At 53.5% G+C, this 13,291-nt stretch overlaps 1 protein-coding gene across 2 annotated transcripts in view; it reads right to left on the minus strand.

Annotated features, from left to right (window-relative positions):
• The window catches only part of UBA1 (ubiquitin like modifier activating enzyme 1), a 22,502-nt gene extending 10,478 nt beyond the window's left edge, over positions 1–12,024 (minus strand). The window contains exons 1-13 of one of the 2 annotated variants that reach the window (XM_081809381.1): positions 11,962–12,024; positions 3,974–4,090; positions 3,781–3,839; positions 3,513–3,681; positions 3,290–3,424; positions 2,142–2,248; positions 1,795–1,885; positions 1,549–1,681; positions 937–1,034; positions 716–862; positions 385–561; positions 158–262; positions 1–70 (exon numbers count right to left, since the gene is read on the minus strand). The exon at positions 1–70 is cut by the window's left edge and continues 9 nt beyond it. In XM_081809381.1, the coding sequence (XP_081665507.1) occupies positions 1–70; positions 158–262; positions 385–561; positions 716–862; positions 937–1,034; positions 1,549–1,681; positions 1,795–1,885; positions 2,142–2,248; positions 3,290–3,424; positions 3,513–3,681; positions 3,781–3,839; positions 3,974–4,090 (1,408 nt within the window). In that variant the 5' untranslated portion in view covers positions 11,962–12,024. Of the gene's footprint in view, positions 71–157; positions 263–384; positions 562–715; positions 863–936; positions 1,035–1,548; positions 1,682–1,794; positions 1,886–2,141; positions 2,249–3,289; positions 3,425–3,512; positions 3,682–3,780; positions 3,840–3,973; positions 4,091–5,918; positions 5,952–11,961 lie in introns of those variants that run through there. The other variant, XM_081809382.1, reaches the window with a different exon arrangement.
• Between the last annotated feature and the right edge of the window lie 1,267 nt (positions 12,025–13,291).

The raw sequence follows: 13,291 nt of genomic DNA on the forward strand, positions 1-13,291 counted from the left end.
TCTGCTTGCCCAACTTCTCTTGCAGGTCGGAGCCAAACACGGCCACCTGCCCATCATAACGGTTCTGGCGCTGAAGAGTGCAAAGGGAGGAGGGTCAGAGGGGGTCTCGCCAGAAATGCCCCCAATGATGTCTTCCCCGTGGGCCCCACTTGCATACCGGGTGGCACTTGTCCTCTGTGAGGGCCTCTTTGTCCTCCGGGAGACACTCCAGGGCATCAAAGTATAGCCACTGCATTATGGGCATAAACTTCCCAGAGCAGGCCTGGGGATTGGGGAGGAGAGAGGAAGCAGTCAGTGGTTAATCGGGACAGATGAGACAGTAAGTGATAGAGTCAGGGAGGTGCCTGGCCCACCCCGACCCTGCCCTTCTCCACCCACGCTGACCTTCATGACCTCCTGGGCAGCCAGGCCCCCAATGAAAGCGTTTACGGGTGCCAGATCCCCAGCAGCCACATAGGCCAGCTTTCGGATGAGGTCCTCGTCCAGGTTGTCCTGCTGCACTGCTCGCAGGGCTCGCGCATTCACGGCCCGGGCTAAGGTCACCAGCTCTGTCGCATCTTCCTGGTGGGGCAGAAGAAACCAAGAAGGCACCTGTCAGGCCACTGCGGGAAGAGGGATGGGGAGGGGAAGAGGGGAGGGAGAGTGGACGGGTAGAGGCACAGTGGGCCTTCAGTGCCAAGGTCACCTGCCCTGGTTGGCCCACCCACTCACCCACCTCATTGCGGGGCCGAGGGGGCCGGCCATGCTGAGCACAGAACTGGTGTAGGGCCTGGAAGCCAATGTGCAGCTGGGCGGGCCGGGAATACTTGGCAAAGTCCGTCATCACGAAGTCAGGCTCTGCCAGTGAGGCCAGCAAGGATTTCTGTGGGGGGCAGGGCATCAGAGCCTAGAAATGCCCAGAACCACCCCCCACCTCCCACTACCCACCACACTCACAAAGCTGATCTTCTTAGGTACTTTGACCTGACTGACAATGCCTCCACGGATGTAATCAGAGAAACTGGAGGTGTCACAGATGCTAAAGGTGTAAGGACCTAGGTAGACAGGGAAAGGGTCAGGCTATCTGCCCTCCCTAAAGCCCATAACACCCACAAGATAAGGGGAAAATCCATGGATTTTCAGGGAGCTTGGTCATCGGCAGGCAAGACCCCACCCCGGGTTCTACTTGGATATCAGAAACCATCTCCCCTCTGCCCAAGACCCAGGCTCAGAACCCACGAGATCCTGTGCTCTTGGATCCAAGTCTACACTATTAGACATTCTCTGCTCCCTGTCCACATCAGCTCAGACATGAGTGGATCCTCTGACCTGCTCTGTTCAAATGCCAGAGACCTTTTCCCCGTCAGTGCAGATACCAGGGACCTATTCTCCTATGAACAGCTCGAACACGAGACAGCACCTCTACCCCAGGCCCACCAACTCTGGCTGGACCATAGGGGGGTCTGTCTCTGATTCATCTCGGACACCCAGCGTGTGTCTGTCTCTCCTCGCTCAGAGCCCAGGGTCATACCTCTTATCATCCCTGATTCCTCCACAGCCCTAGCTCACCCAAGACTTTGATCTCCATGGGCTGACTTCCATTGAGTTCAACCATGCCCTGTACTTCTGAAAAGGAGACAAAGTCGCCATTCTCAAACCCATGTCGGGCCTCATCCAGGCAGGTGACCACGCCGGGGTTGTCCTGATTATTAAAGGAGAAATGAACCTCAGAGGCGGGTTCAGGGTACCAGGAGCAGACAGAAGGCTTGCTGCTGCCCATCCGCCTGCCAGGACCCCTGAAGCTGATCTCCTCACCTTGGTGACCATAGAAACCATAGCACTGAGTGGCTGCTCCCCGTTGGAATCTGTGAGGATCATTTCCTCTCCAAAGTCACAGAAGAGCTGCCTGTAAAGGGAGGCAACAGGGCTGATGCCCCAGAGTCCCATGCTCACGGGGACCCACGTGTCCCTCGAGATGCAGTGAATACTTGCTGAGCAAATTCAGCCTATCACTGCTGGGAATCACACAGCGCTCATGTCACGTGGGGAGAAGTGGACACATAGCATCCAAAACCCGAGTGGCTGAGGGGCAGGGCGGTGACAGCTCAGGGGTCTTGGCCCGGGCCTGGCAGGGGTCGGGGAACCAGGGTGGGGGCACTCACCCAAACAGGCCCCGCGTGTCTGCCACCACCAGCTTGATGCCACGGTTGTGACAGAACTCACCGACTCGCAGCTGGTCCTCCAGGGGGGTGTTGGTGAGGACCACCACCTGTGGAGAGGTGGAGGCTCAGGGCAAGGGCCCGGCACCAAGGCAAAGGGGAGAGAATAATGGAGGAAGGCTGGTGCCTGGGGCCGGGGGGTGGGTGGGGCTCAGAAGAGTCCTAAAGCTTTCAAAGTATCTACCATGGTTCAGTAGATACTTTTACAAAGTATCTACTATTTATCAAATTCAGCCAGGGTGAGACCCAGAGAAAAGGGAAATGCGAATCCCTACATCAGGGCAGGCAAGGTAGCCGGCAAGGCAATGAGGCAGCCAGGAGGAGGCCAGGAGGAGAGAGCGTGAACAGGGAACTCATTTACGCACCAACACCCACTGCCGCCCGCCTACAACCCTGCCTTGCCCCGTGAGACACAGAAGTAAACCTCCCTCCGCAGCCCAAGTCTGAGCTCACTCCTACCACACCCGCTCGCTCCCAATTCTCGAGACAGTGCCTGCTAAACCGGGTGCCTTGGGACTTGACTCTCTGCCGGAATGCCCACCCTTCCCCGCCAGGGCCAGCTCCTCCAACTACCTCAGGCTCGGCGGCGGCGCCCTGGCCCACTGGGACACCCCAGGGCAGAATCTCAGCCCCCACAGCTCCTCTTTCTGGCTCAGTTTTTATTTAACAAACAAGCAGACGGCCCTTAGCACGTGCCAGCTGGTATCCCAAAGTGGTATCCCACTTAGCCCTCACAAAAACTCAATGAAGTGGGTACTACTACGGGTCCCAAATCCACAAACAAGAACAAAATAAACCAGAGGAGATCGAGTGGCCTGCCTGAGGGCATCCTAGTAGAACTGGAGACCCACGCTAGGGCAGTCTGGCTCCAGCCTGTGCTCATAACCACCACGCTCCGTGGGTCTGCCCATTCACAGCCCCACCCCCCCGAAAAGGGAGGTCCAGGGTCTAAATCCCACCTGCATCCCCAACACGAAACCTGGCACAGAAGCTAGCCCATTTACCAGAGAACTAATGAACAAAGCAAAGATGGACTGGGAGAAGAGTGGGCAGGAGGCTGGGCGGTACGCCCCCTCCCCCCAGCAAGGTACCTGAAAGCCACTAAGGAAGTCATCAACCAGAGGCCCGGTGTAGGCAGTGACAGGCACGTAGCTGTTGAGCTCGGCGAGGCGGGGCTGGGAGACCTCAGCCCGGTTCTTACCGATGTCCTCCTCCCGCAGGTAGAACTGCAAAGGGGAGCCAGGGAGGAAGGGAGTGGTGGCAGAGCCCGGGGGACTGGCACCTCTGCCAGGGAGAAGGGCTGCCAAGAAGTACCTGGGAGGAGAGGTCAGCCCACTGGGCAGTGCCCTGGTCATGCAGGGTGACAGCCTTGACCCCACCAAGGATGATGTTCTTGGCAATCTCCACACCCAGGCCCCGCAGGCCTGACACCAGGACGCTAGAGGTCTGGAGCCGCTTCATGGCCTCATGGCCCAACACGTACCTGCCAGGTTGGGGGGTGTTCCGGGTCAAAGTCTGGCCCTCCAGACCCTGTCCTCCCAATGCCCCTCCCGCTGCTTGGCCCAACCTAGGCCCCACTTACAGCTGCCGGGAGTAAAGGCCCTCATCTATGTCTGCTTCACTGCCGTTCTTCGCCATTCCCTAGGAATAGAAGAGAAGAACAGGTTTGGGGAGCTACAGAGGAGGGCGTGGACAGATGCACAGTGATACGGAAGGCTCTCCCACCCACCACTCCCACCACCCTGCCTGCCAGGGTGCAGGAAGAAGACGCTTACGTTGGTTGGCACCGAGGGCACTTCGGACAACACGGAGTGGGCAGGGGAACAGTTAGAACCCGGCTTTGGATCAGGCCCGGACACGCGACGTTTCTTGGACAGCGGCGAGCTGGACATCTGGAAGGGAAAAGGAGGGTCAGAGGTGAGCCTGGGGCATGTGAGTGCTGCAGCTGGTTAGTGGTGACTGTCGGGGGAAGGGAAGACTTAAGGGCTGGTATCTCCATTTTACGGAAGAGGAGGCAGGTACAGAGAGGTGAGGTGACTTGCCCAGGGTCACACAGCTGTCAGAGCTAAGATCTGAACCCAGGTGGTCTGGCTTGCAATCCATGCTGCTGACCACTAGGCCATTCGCCTTTCTCCCCAGCCCAGCATGAGGGAGAGACTCCAGTCCTGCGGGGTGAGAGGAGTGACATGAAGAATGTCCTTGTGGGAAAGTCAGAGGAGGCTGTAGGCTCAGGTCAGACCTTGCCACTCCTTGACAGACCTCATTTAAGCCCTGTGGACTCGGTTCCCTCACCTGTGCAACAGGGCTGACAGGGCCACTTACCTACCCCATGGAGTTGCCGAAGTGATGAAAGAGAGCCCAAACCACAGAGCCTGACAGAGCGGACAGGCAACAACAAGCAGCCATTCTCCTCCCCCTTAGCCCCGGCCACAGGGGCGCAGGAGGGAAACACAGCTTAGACTTCCATCAGGGTGGCATGATAGTGGGAGACACCTTGCCAGAGACCCAGTCCCCGGAGGGGCCCAGGGAAGAGAGTTTTCTAAAGCCCACCGCACCCCTCCCCCCAGCTCTGGGAGGGGAAAGGCCCAGGCCAATGAAAGAGGTCACGGGGAGAGACAACACACACACTTCCCAAGCCCTGTCTGCACGTGGAGCCCCTTAAACAGGTTAACAATAATGGTGGATGAATATTTATCAGGAATCCTCCCTGTGCCAAATGTCATACTAAGTAAGCACTTTATGACCCTTGCCTCACTTTGTCCTCAGGGCGTCTCCGTGAGATCTGGACTACTATCTATCAATAACATCCCCCAACTCACACTGGAGGAAAAAAAATTCACTGGGGGACATGTGGTGACTTGACCGAGGTTCCCACAAACACAGTGGCCAAGCAGGGCCCGGACCAGGATCTGCCGACCCTGAAGCCTAGGCTGCCGCCCGGTGTTATCACATTCCCTCCCCTCCATGGTCCTGACCCTGCAAGGCGGGGTTGAGCACCCTTGCCAGACAAATGAGAAAACCTGAGCTCACGAGGTCAAGTTAACCTGCCAAGCATCACATACTGGGTCCCAGAGACAGAACAATAGATTGAGCCTGCTGTGGGAGTGAAATCTGTGTGTGACTGGATCCACATGCCGGAGACAACAGGACCCTCGACCATTTCCCCTCACCACCAATGCTCTCCTAAGCCACTGTCCTCCTACACTGGGCCTTTTCTGACCCCCCCCATCACACTGAGCACCCCCAGTGTACCTAAGGTTCCATCTTGGCACCTGTCACACTCTGACACTAGGCAAGAAGACAGGAGCTCCCTCCCCATCATCTACCAAGAGCTCACTGCCCGTCAATCACAGGGTAAAGGGCTTTGTCTAATCCCAACAATGCCCATGAACGAGATAACCTCATGCCCACATCACAAGTAAGAAAACAAAAGGCTTGGAGAACTCAGTCACTTGCGCACAGTCACGCAGCTGGTGTGGGCCTGTTTGCCAAATGCCTCCTGGGAGAACAGAGTCAGGATCAAGCTCGGGACCCAGCCCATGGGGCTAAGGGATGAGGTGTGAGGGAGGAGGACCCAGAAGGCAGGAGGCTGGCTAAGGCCCTGGAGCCAACCAACCTAATTACTGGGAATGCAGAGCACTAACCTAGACAAGAAAAAGTTGGTGAATTAGTATGGAGACAAAAGCAAATCATAATTTTTCCATTTACTGAGTCTCTGACCTGGGGAAGGGATCTCATTTACTGAGCCCCATTTTCTCCAAAGGCAGGGACAAACAGAACTATCCTCAAGGAGCTGCTGAGAAGGTTAAAAAAAGTCAACTTCTGTGGTCAGAACTCAGCGACTTGAAGACATCAGTAAGCTCCTCCCTGGACACCTGCAGTGGCCTCCATTACTTAGTTATCTCTTTGCCTTGTCACTGCTTTGCTCGTCTGGGACACAGCATCTCGCTTGCTTCCTAAATCAGAGATGACCCAGGGCCAGAGAGATCTTTAATATCTGCACTTTTTATCTCTGCATTCCTGTTGCTGCCAGCAAGGGTCTACGCAGGTTCTGGGTAACTGTTCCAGAAAAGATTTCAACTGCAGAGATTTGCAACAGCCCAGTCTCAAGGCAAGCAGGAGGATTCTGGGGCAGAAACCCCCGAGAGGAGCTAAAAATTCCCCCTACCCCCAGTACAAAATTGATACCCTTTCTCCCTCAACATATGCTCAGGCCCCAATTAGAACACATATACTATCTGTTGTTCAGCAAAGCTGAACTGGGGCTTAGAGAGTTTCAGAATTTGCCTGAGGTCTCCAAACTGGTGATTCTGAAGCCTGAGCATTCTCTACCACCCAAACCAAAGAAGGTTTGAGGTAGGAGTCCTGGAGCAGGTTTGAGAGGGGGCAGGCACAGGGTCAGGTTATCAGGATGGAGAAGCTAGGGCACAGGATGCTGGGGCCTGTCAAGCCTCCTGGGAGGGATTAACTGAGAAGTCCCTGGGAACATAAAAGAGGAGTCAGGAGGTAGTTGTTTGAGCCCATGGAGGCTCAGAAGGAGATGGAAAAGGGGGTTAGAAGTCATGGAAGGCGGGCAGGGGAGGGCCAGGCCAGATTGATCCTTTGGAAAGGATCTTTTAGGGAAAGGCCAGGAAATTGCACTAGAGGCCCCCTGAGGCTGCAAGGAGGTAGGAGGGCAGTAGCTGGGCCCCATGGAAGCTACACAGGGAATGGGTGGGGGAGTCTGGGGCCCAAGGAGGCTGCAGGAAGATGCTGGGGTCTGGGGGGAGGTGTGTTCTCCATCAGGAGGATGTTGGGGCCCTAGGGGTCTCTGCAGATGGATGCTGTTGGCACAGAAAAACCTTTGACCAAAAATAACAGGGACTTGTAGGGACAGAGGTGTCTCTGACATCGATGTCAAGAGTCCCAGGAGACTATCTATGAAGGTGAATGCTAAGTCCTAGGGTGGGGTTGGGGAGGGATTTCTAATGGAGTACAAGGGCCTCGTGTTGATCTCTGATTGGTACATGCTAGGTACGGCAGCTGCTCTAACAGAGTGGAAAGAGGAGGCTGAGCCCAGACAGTTCTGGCCCTAAAAAGTTCAGTAAGCAGATACTAGGTCTCCAAGTAGGATTGGGTTTCTCTGACCAATTATGTGGAATCCCATGGAGGCTCTCAGAGTAGATGCTGAGGAGGAGGTTTTCTACTCTGACTAAACACAACTAGGCCTGTTGGGGGAAGTGACATCTGACAATGATGTTGGGGTCCTACGAACCTGAAGGCCTCTAACTGATGCTGGGGACCTTGAAAGACTGAGGACAGATTCTGAGGCCTGATGTGAGGTTAAGGGATCTGTGAGAGAAGCTGCAACCCTGGTTGGCTTTTGAAGGCAGAGGTTGAGTGAAGGGTGGGGTTTGAGGTGAGTCTGATGGAGGGGGCTGGAAGGCAACAGGGTCTGCAAGGGCAGGGGCTGGCCGGGGGATCCGTGATGGAGAATTATGTATCCAAACAGTTCCGCCCTGGTATTTGGTCTTTCGGGAGGCTCTGAGGGAACATCCTGGGAGTTAGGAGTGTATGATCAGGGAGCTGCTGAGGCCCACAAGAGGCAGTCTCCAAAGAGAATACTGAGACCATGAAAAAGAGCATTCCCTTAAAGTACAGAAAGTCTCTAAAAGCAGATGCTAGAAAGGAAAGGAGTCTCTAAAGGTAAATGTTGAGGAGACCCTCTGATTAGAAATGCTGGGCCCAGGGGGCTTTCTGATGGAAGATGCTAGGGCCAGGTTGGGGTTGGAGATGTGGAGAACCGGTCTCTGACATGGAGGCCAGGCCCAAATAGTCTTTCACAGGGTCTAGTTTCCTTGGAGGCTCTACGGGCAGATAATGCCTGTGTGAGTTGGGGAGGAGGCAGAGCGATCTGAAGGAAGCTGCTAAAGAAGACTTACAGAAATGAAGGCCTTCCCCGGGGTCTAGCCCCTCTTGGAAGCTGTGAGAGCAAATACTGAAAGACTAGGAGGGTCTGAAAGTAGACTCTGGGGGTAGAGCTTTAATGGCATACACTGGTGGGGGGCTTCGATCGACCAGGAATGTCAATTCCATAAGTCTCTGTTGGCGACTGAGGGGCGTTCTGACTTGCAATACAAGGTTCAGGACAAGCTCCCGGTCCCTGACTAGGGATACTGGGCCTGAGTCTCTAAAACCAGATCCTGGGAGGGGGGGGGGATCTGACCCCAAGGTCAGACTTCGGAGCCCGAGGGCTGGTCCAGGATGGGAAATGTCGACCCCGCCCCAAGATCTGTCCCCCTCCCTCCTCCCCACGGATCCCAAGCATCCGAGTCACCACCGCCCATCACGACATCAGCCTGGCCCAGCGCCGACCCAGGTTCATCCAATGCTTCCCGAAACCCCTGCCCCGGCCAAGGCGCTGAGAAAGGCCGTTTGTTACCAATGCCGGTTCCCCGGGTCGCGCCGCCGCCAACTCCTCTAGGAGCCGAAGCCAAGCCCGGCCGCCACCCTCCTCCTTCTCCTCCTCCTCCTCCCTGCCGCCTGGGCCGCCTAGAATCGTCGCCGCCTGGGCCGCCTTCTCCTCCCCCGGCCGTAGCGGTAGTGCTCGTCCCAGCCACCTCCTTCACCTCCGCCGCCGACACAAGATGGCGGCCGCAGAGCCCGAGGCCGGAACAAAACCTTGAGCCCCACCCCCCAGGAACCCGGATGCAGGCAGGCCGCGCCCATTCATGAATCATGTATAATGGTCCCTGCCTGCTGTAACTCATTCGAAGAGGAAGAGCGCCACCTTGTGCCGAAGATGGCAGCAACTAGGAAAACAAGTTTAAAAAAAACAAAAAGCCCAAAAAACCATAGAAGCCACGACCCATGGAACGTGAATAATGAATACATTGTTGCAGCCAGGCTGCCAAGGAAACTAAGAAAGGACCTCAAGGCCACATTTCCTGATCATGAATTATGCATGAATTATGCATGAGGTTGGTGGACTAACTCCCTGCAACCAAAAAGCCAATGTTAAAACATGGCAGCCACGCCCCGTTGCTCATGAATAATTAATGATCTTATAGCAGCCCGGAAGCCAAGGAGACCAAGGCCACATCTTATCATGAATAATGCACGAGGCCCGGTGGGCTGGAACAAAAGGTACAGGTCCGCCTATTGCTGCATCTAATACCCTGTAAGCAGGGAAAAAGGGCTACCACAGGGAAAACACACTCCCCCGGCTCATAAATAATGCATGATGATGCTGCAGCAGCTCAACCTGGAAACTCAGAGAGGTCAAGAAAGGTCCCACCTAGTTACTTATGAATTATGTATGAGGCTGGATGGACAGAAACACTCAAGACAGCCCTGCCCAGCTAGTAGGGATTATAGTACTCCAGCCGAGGCAACACAGCCACGCCTTCCTGTTCATGAATAATGAAAGACGATGCTGCAGAGAGCCACAGGGGAAACCCAGGGGGAAGTGTAGCTGCCTTCTCCCCACCCCTGACTAACATCAGGGCTGCCTTGGTCCAACCGAATCCAGACTAATATGCCTTTGGCAGGTGCTTCAGTTTCCACAACTGTAAAATGGGGATAGTAATAGAACCCATTTACCTCATAAAGGCAAAATGTGCTATTATGAAAATCAGAGAATACGGATCAAGGTGTGAGCTAGCAGTGCTAACACAGGGCGATGTTAAATTTAAGTATTATATATTAACATAAAAGAACTATGTAAATATATATTTATATTAATATAAAATTAGTTATGGGTGAGGGTATACTCAGCCACTACAGAAACTCCCAACTTGGGGCATTATTTAAAAAACAATGTCTTGACCAGGCAATGAAATCTTATTCAGGACTAAAAAGAAAAACAAACACACAAACAAAATGCGTTGAGACAACCAACCGCCTAGAAGGACAATGGAAAACAGAATGCTAAGGCCACCGATGTCCACTGAATAGGCAGGATAGAGGACCAGGTCACCAGAGATACAACTGTATACCAAAGCCTCAGGCGCACAATAAGCACCCAATACATTTCTCTCAAATAACAACAGATCATGTTAACAGATCGCATATTATGGTGATGTGTCCTTTCCATGCATTGTGCCACTGATCTCAGGAATGCAGAGCAGGAAATCGGTTCCTTCCTGGCCTTCAGGTCTTAGCTCAAAGGTGACCTCCTTAGAGAGTTCTTGAACCCTCACAAAAATCATTTCCACCCACCGATGACTAGCTGTGTGAACTGGGGCCAGACACTTCACTTCTCTGGGCCACTGTTTCCCCACCCATAAAATGAGAGCAATAGTAACCTACCTTGTGATGGGGTTTAAATGAGTAAATGGGCAGAAAGGGCTTAGAACAGTACCACGCACAAGTGCTATATGACTAAAACTAGCAGTAATACAGGCCATTAAAGTGGTGGTGGTGGCGGGCGGGGGGCGGGGGGAGGAGGGGAGACATTATGGCGTTTGATTAAGACTACAGACTCCGGAACTAGATTGACTGGGTTTGAATCCTGGCTCAGCCACTCACTGACTGTGAGTAACTAACTTTAGGCAAATTACTTAGCCTCCCGGTGTCCCAGTTTCCTCATCTATAAAATGGGATAATAACAACCTACCTCCTAGGATTGTTGTGGGGATTAAATGGGCTAATAGAGGGTGAAATTAGTGTAAACTCATCTGATTATCATTATGCCCATACCCATTTTCAGGCTCACGGAAAGATTTGCCAAAGATCACACAGCTGGCAAGGATCGATGGGATTTGAATCTAGAGCCTGTGTTGATAATCTGGAGTTACTGGCCCATAAGGAATGAACAATGTAGGAGGCCTCCTCCCTTCGCTAGATTTAAGGCTTAAATCCTGGAACCTGTAAGGGAAAGCTAACAGCGGGTCATGCAGATGAAACCGTAAAAGCTACGCCCCTCATGAATTATGCACAATTACGCCCCTAGAAAAGCCACAGAAAACTCGGGGCGCTACTCACCTTTCCGATTAATCAATGAGTTCTAGTTTGCCCGGCGGACTGCAGGACTCCCCTTCAGCATACCCCTCCAGCACGCTGATCCGCTCCCTCGTGAATAATTCACAAGCCGATACTTCCAGCGGACCAGGTGCGAAAGAGGCAAAAATGGGCTTCCTCAACGGCCCCACCTCCTCATGAATAATGAAAAAGCCGCGGCCAACGAAGGCCCGGTAGCACGCTGTCCCCTCGGGAAGAGCCTAGCACACTGGGTTCCAGCGTCCCTTCCACAGCCTGGCCTGGGGGGTCCCTCGCCCTAAAAACGTGTGGGCTCCGACCTGTCCAGTCGCCTCGCCCCGAGTACCCAAGCGCGGGGGGACCTCATCATAGAACCAGAGGTCACAAAGGCCATAGATACATCCACAATGCCACGTCGGTCCCGAACGTTCCCACTGTCACAGGACCTTTCGTGAAACAAGCTGTCCCAAAATGCCGCCTTGACTTCAGGAACCTCAAACTTCGCCTCTCCCTTTGGGGAGTACCCCCAAATCCTGCCTCATGGACAGAGAACTCATACACGGACCTTAAGGGTCTCCTCAAACATCCCCCTAAACCCTGCCTCCCAGTGATACTCCCTAAAACAGACTCAAAATCCCATCCCGGTGTCCCCAAATGCCACTTCCTAAGGGACTCCTCAAAAACAGCCACCCCGAAACGCCACCCCGGGCCCAGAGCTCCAAATGCGCCCATTAGGGGATCCCCCAAATTGAGCCCCCTCCCCCACATGCTGCCTAGGGTTTGGGGGCACCGTGCTCCAGCTCACCCCCTGCGCCGGGCGGAAGCCTCGCCTTCCTGCTGGAGATGAGCCGAAGCCACGGGGCAACGGAAGAGCAAACCAGCTCCGTCGTACAAGACCAGAGTTTGCGCGGAGCTCGGAAGCGCGGGGCCTTGAAGGGCCCCCGGTTTGGGACGTACCACAGATGCTTAGCTAGAGGGGTGCCCGCCCCTGCTCCCGCGCCGTCGGCGCCCGTGTCAGACCCAGACAACCCTACGGGTTGTGGTACTTCCCGAGCGCGCGAGGCATGCTGGGGGTGGTAGTCCTGTCTGGCCAGTGCCCGGTGCACGTGGTGGGCTACAGCGCCCAGAGTATGGGAAAATGTAAACCTGGGCTGTGGAATTCCGGGGGCTGTGCTGGAGGTGGGGGAGGGAATGGGAAAAGGGAGTGGAACGTGGAGTACCTCCAGATGTAAAGGCACACCCATCCTACAGATGGGAAGGCTGAGGCTCAGACGGCCAAAGGAGTTCATTCATTTGACATTTATGGAGTTCAAGCTGTGGGCCAGGCGCTAGGGATTCTTTCCTTGCCCTCACGGAGCAGAATTCTAGCGAGAGGGATAGACCATAAATACAGCAAATGAGTAAAAATTATAGTTTCTCATATAAATATTTATTATGATAGATATATGACTGTATAATATAAATTATATGTAATAAAATATACATATAAATACATAGTTGACATAACATGATAGCTAGTGTCAATATGTAAATAATTTACATCGGTGTATAATAAATGTCTTAAATATTGCGTGTATTCTATATTCATATGTGAATATATAAAGATATATGTAAATACGTGTTGTATAGATGTATGTGACAACTGCCAAGTGCTATGGAGAGAAATAGAACAAGATAAGGGGAAATCTGTGGGGTCAGGTTGCATTTTTCGTGTGATCAAAGGCGGCCTTGCTGAGAAGGTGATGTTTGAGCAAAGGTGTTTAACAGAAAATATCTTTATCACCTTATCCCAAATTCTGTATCCTGTATCCTGTCAACAACCTCCAAATTTATTCATTTGAAAAGGATTTCTTGAGTGCCTACTAAGTGCAGAGCACTGGGAACACAGCAAAGAACATATAAAGGAGACTGCCCTTGCAATAGTCAAGAACACTCTTACATCAGATCTTTTCCTTCTTATTTATCTGTTGCCTCACCTCGGAGAGACCTCCCCAGATACTCCCTGTAAAGTAGTCAGGGACCGCCTCTCTGAGAAAGTGGCATGTGGAAAGTGAGGAAGCAGGCCATGTGTCACATGGGGGAAAGCATTCCAGACAGAGGGATCACTGGGTGCAAAGCCTTGAGGTTGTAAGTTC

This window comes from Leptonychotes weddellii, chromosome X (assembly GCF_054177405.1).
Source record: "Leptonychotes weddellii isolate Sample4059 chromosome X, ASM5417740v2, whole genome shotgun sequence".
Classification (NCBI taxonomy): Eukaryota; Metazoa; Chordata; class Mammalia; order Carnivora; family Phocidae; genus Leptonychotes; species Leptonychotes weddellii.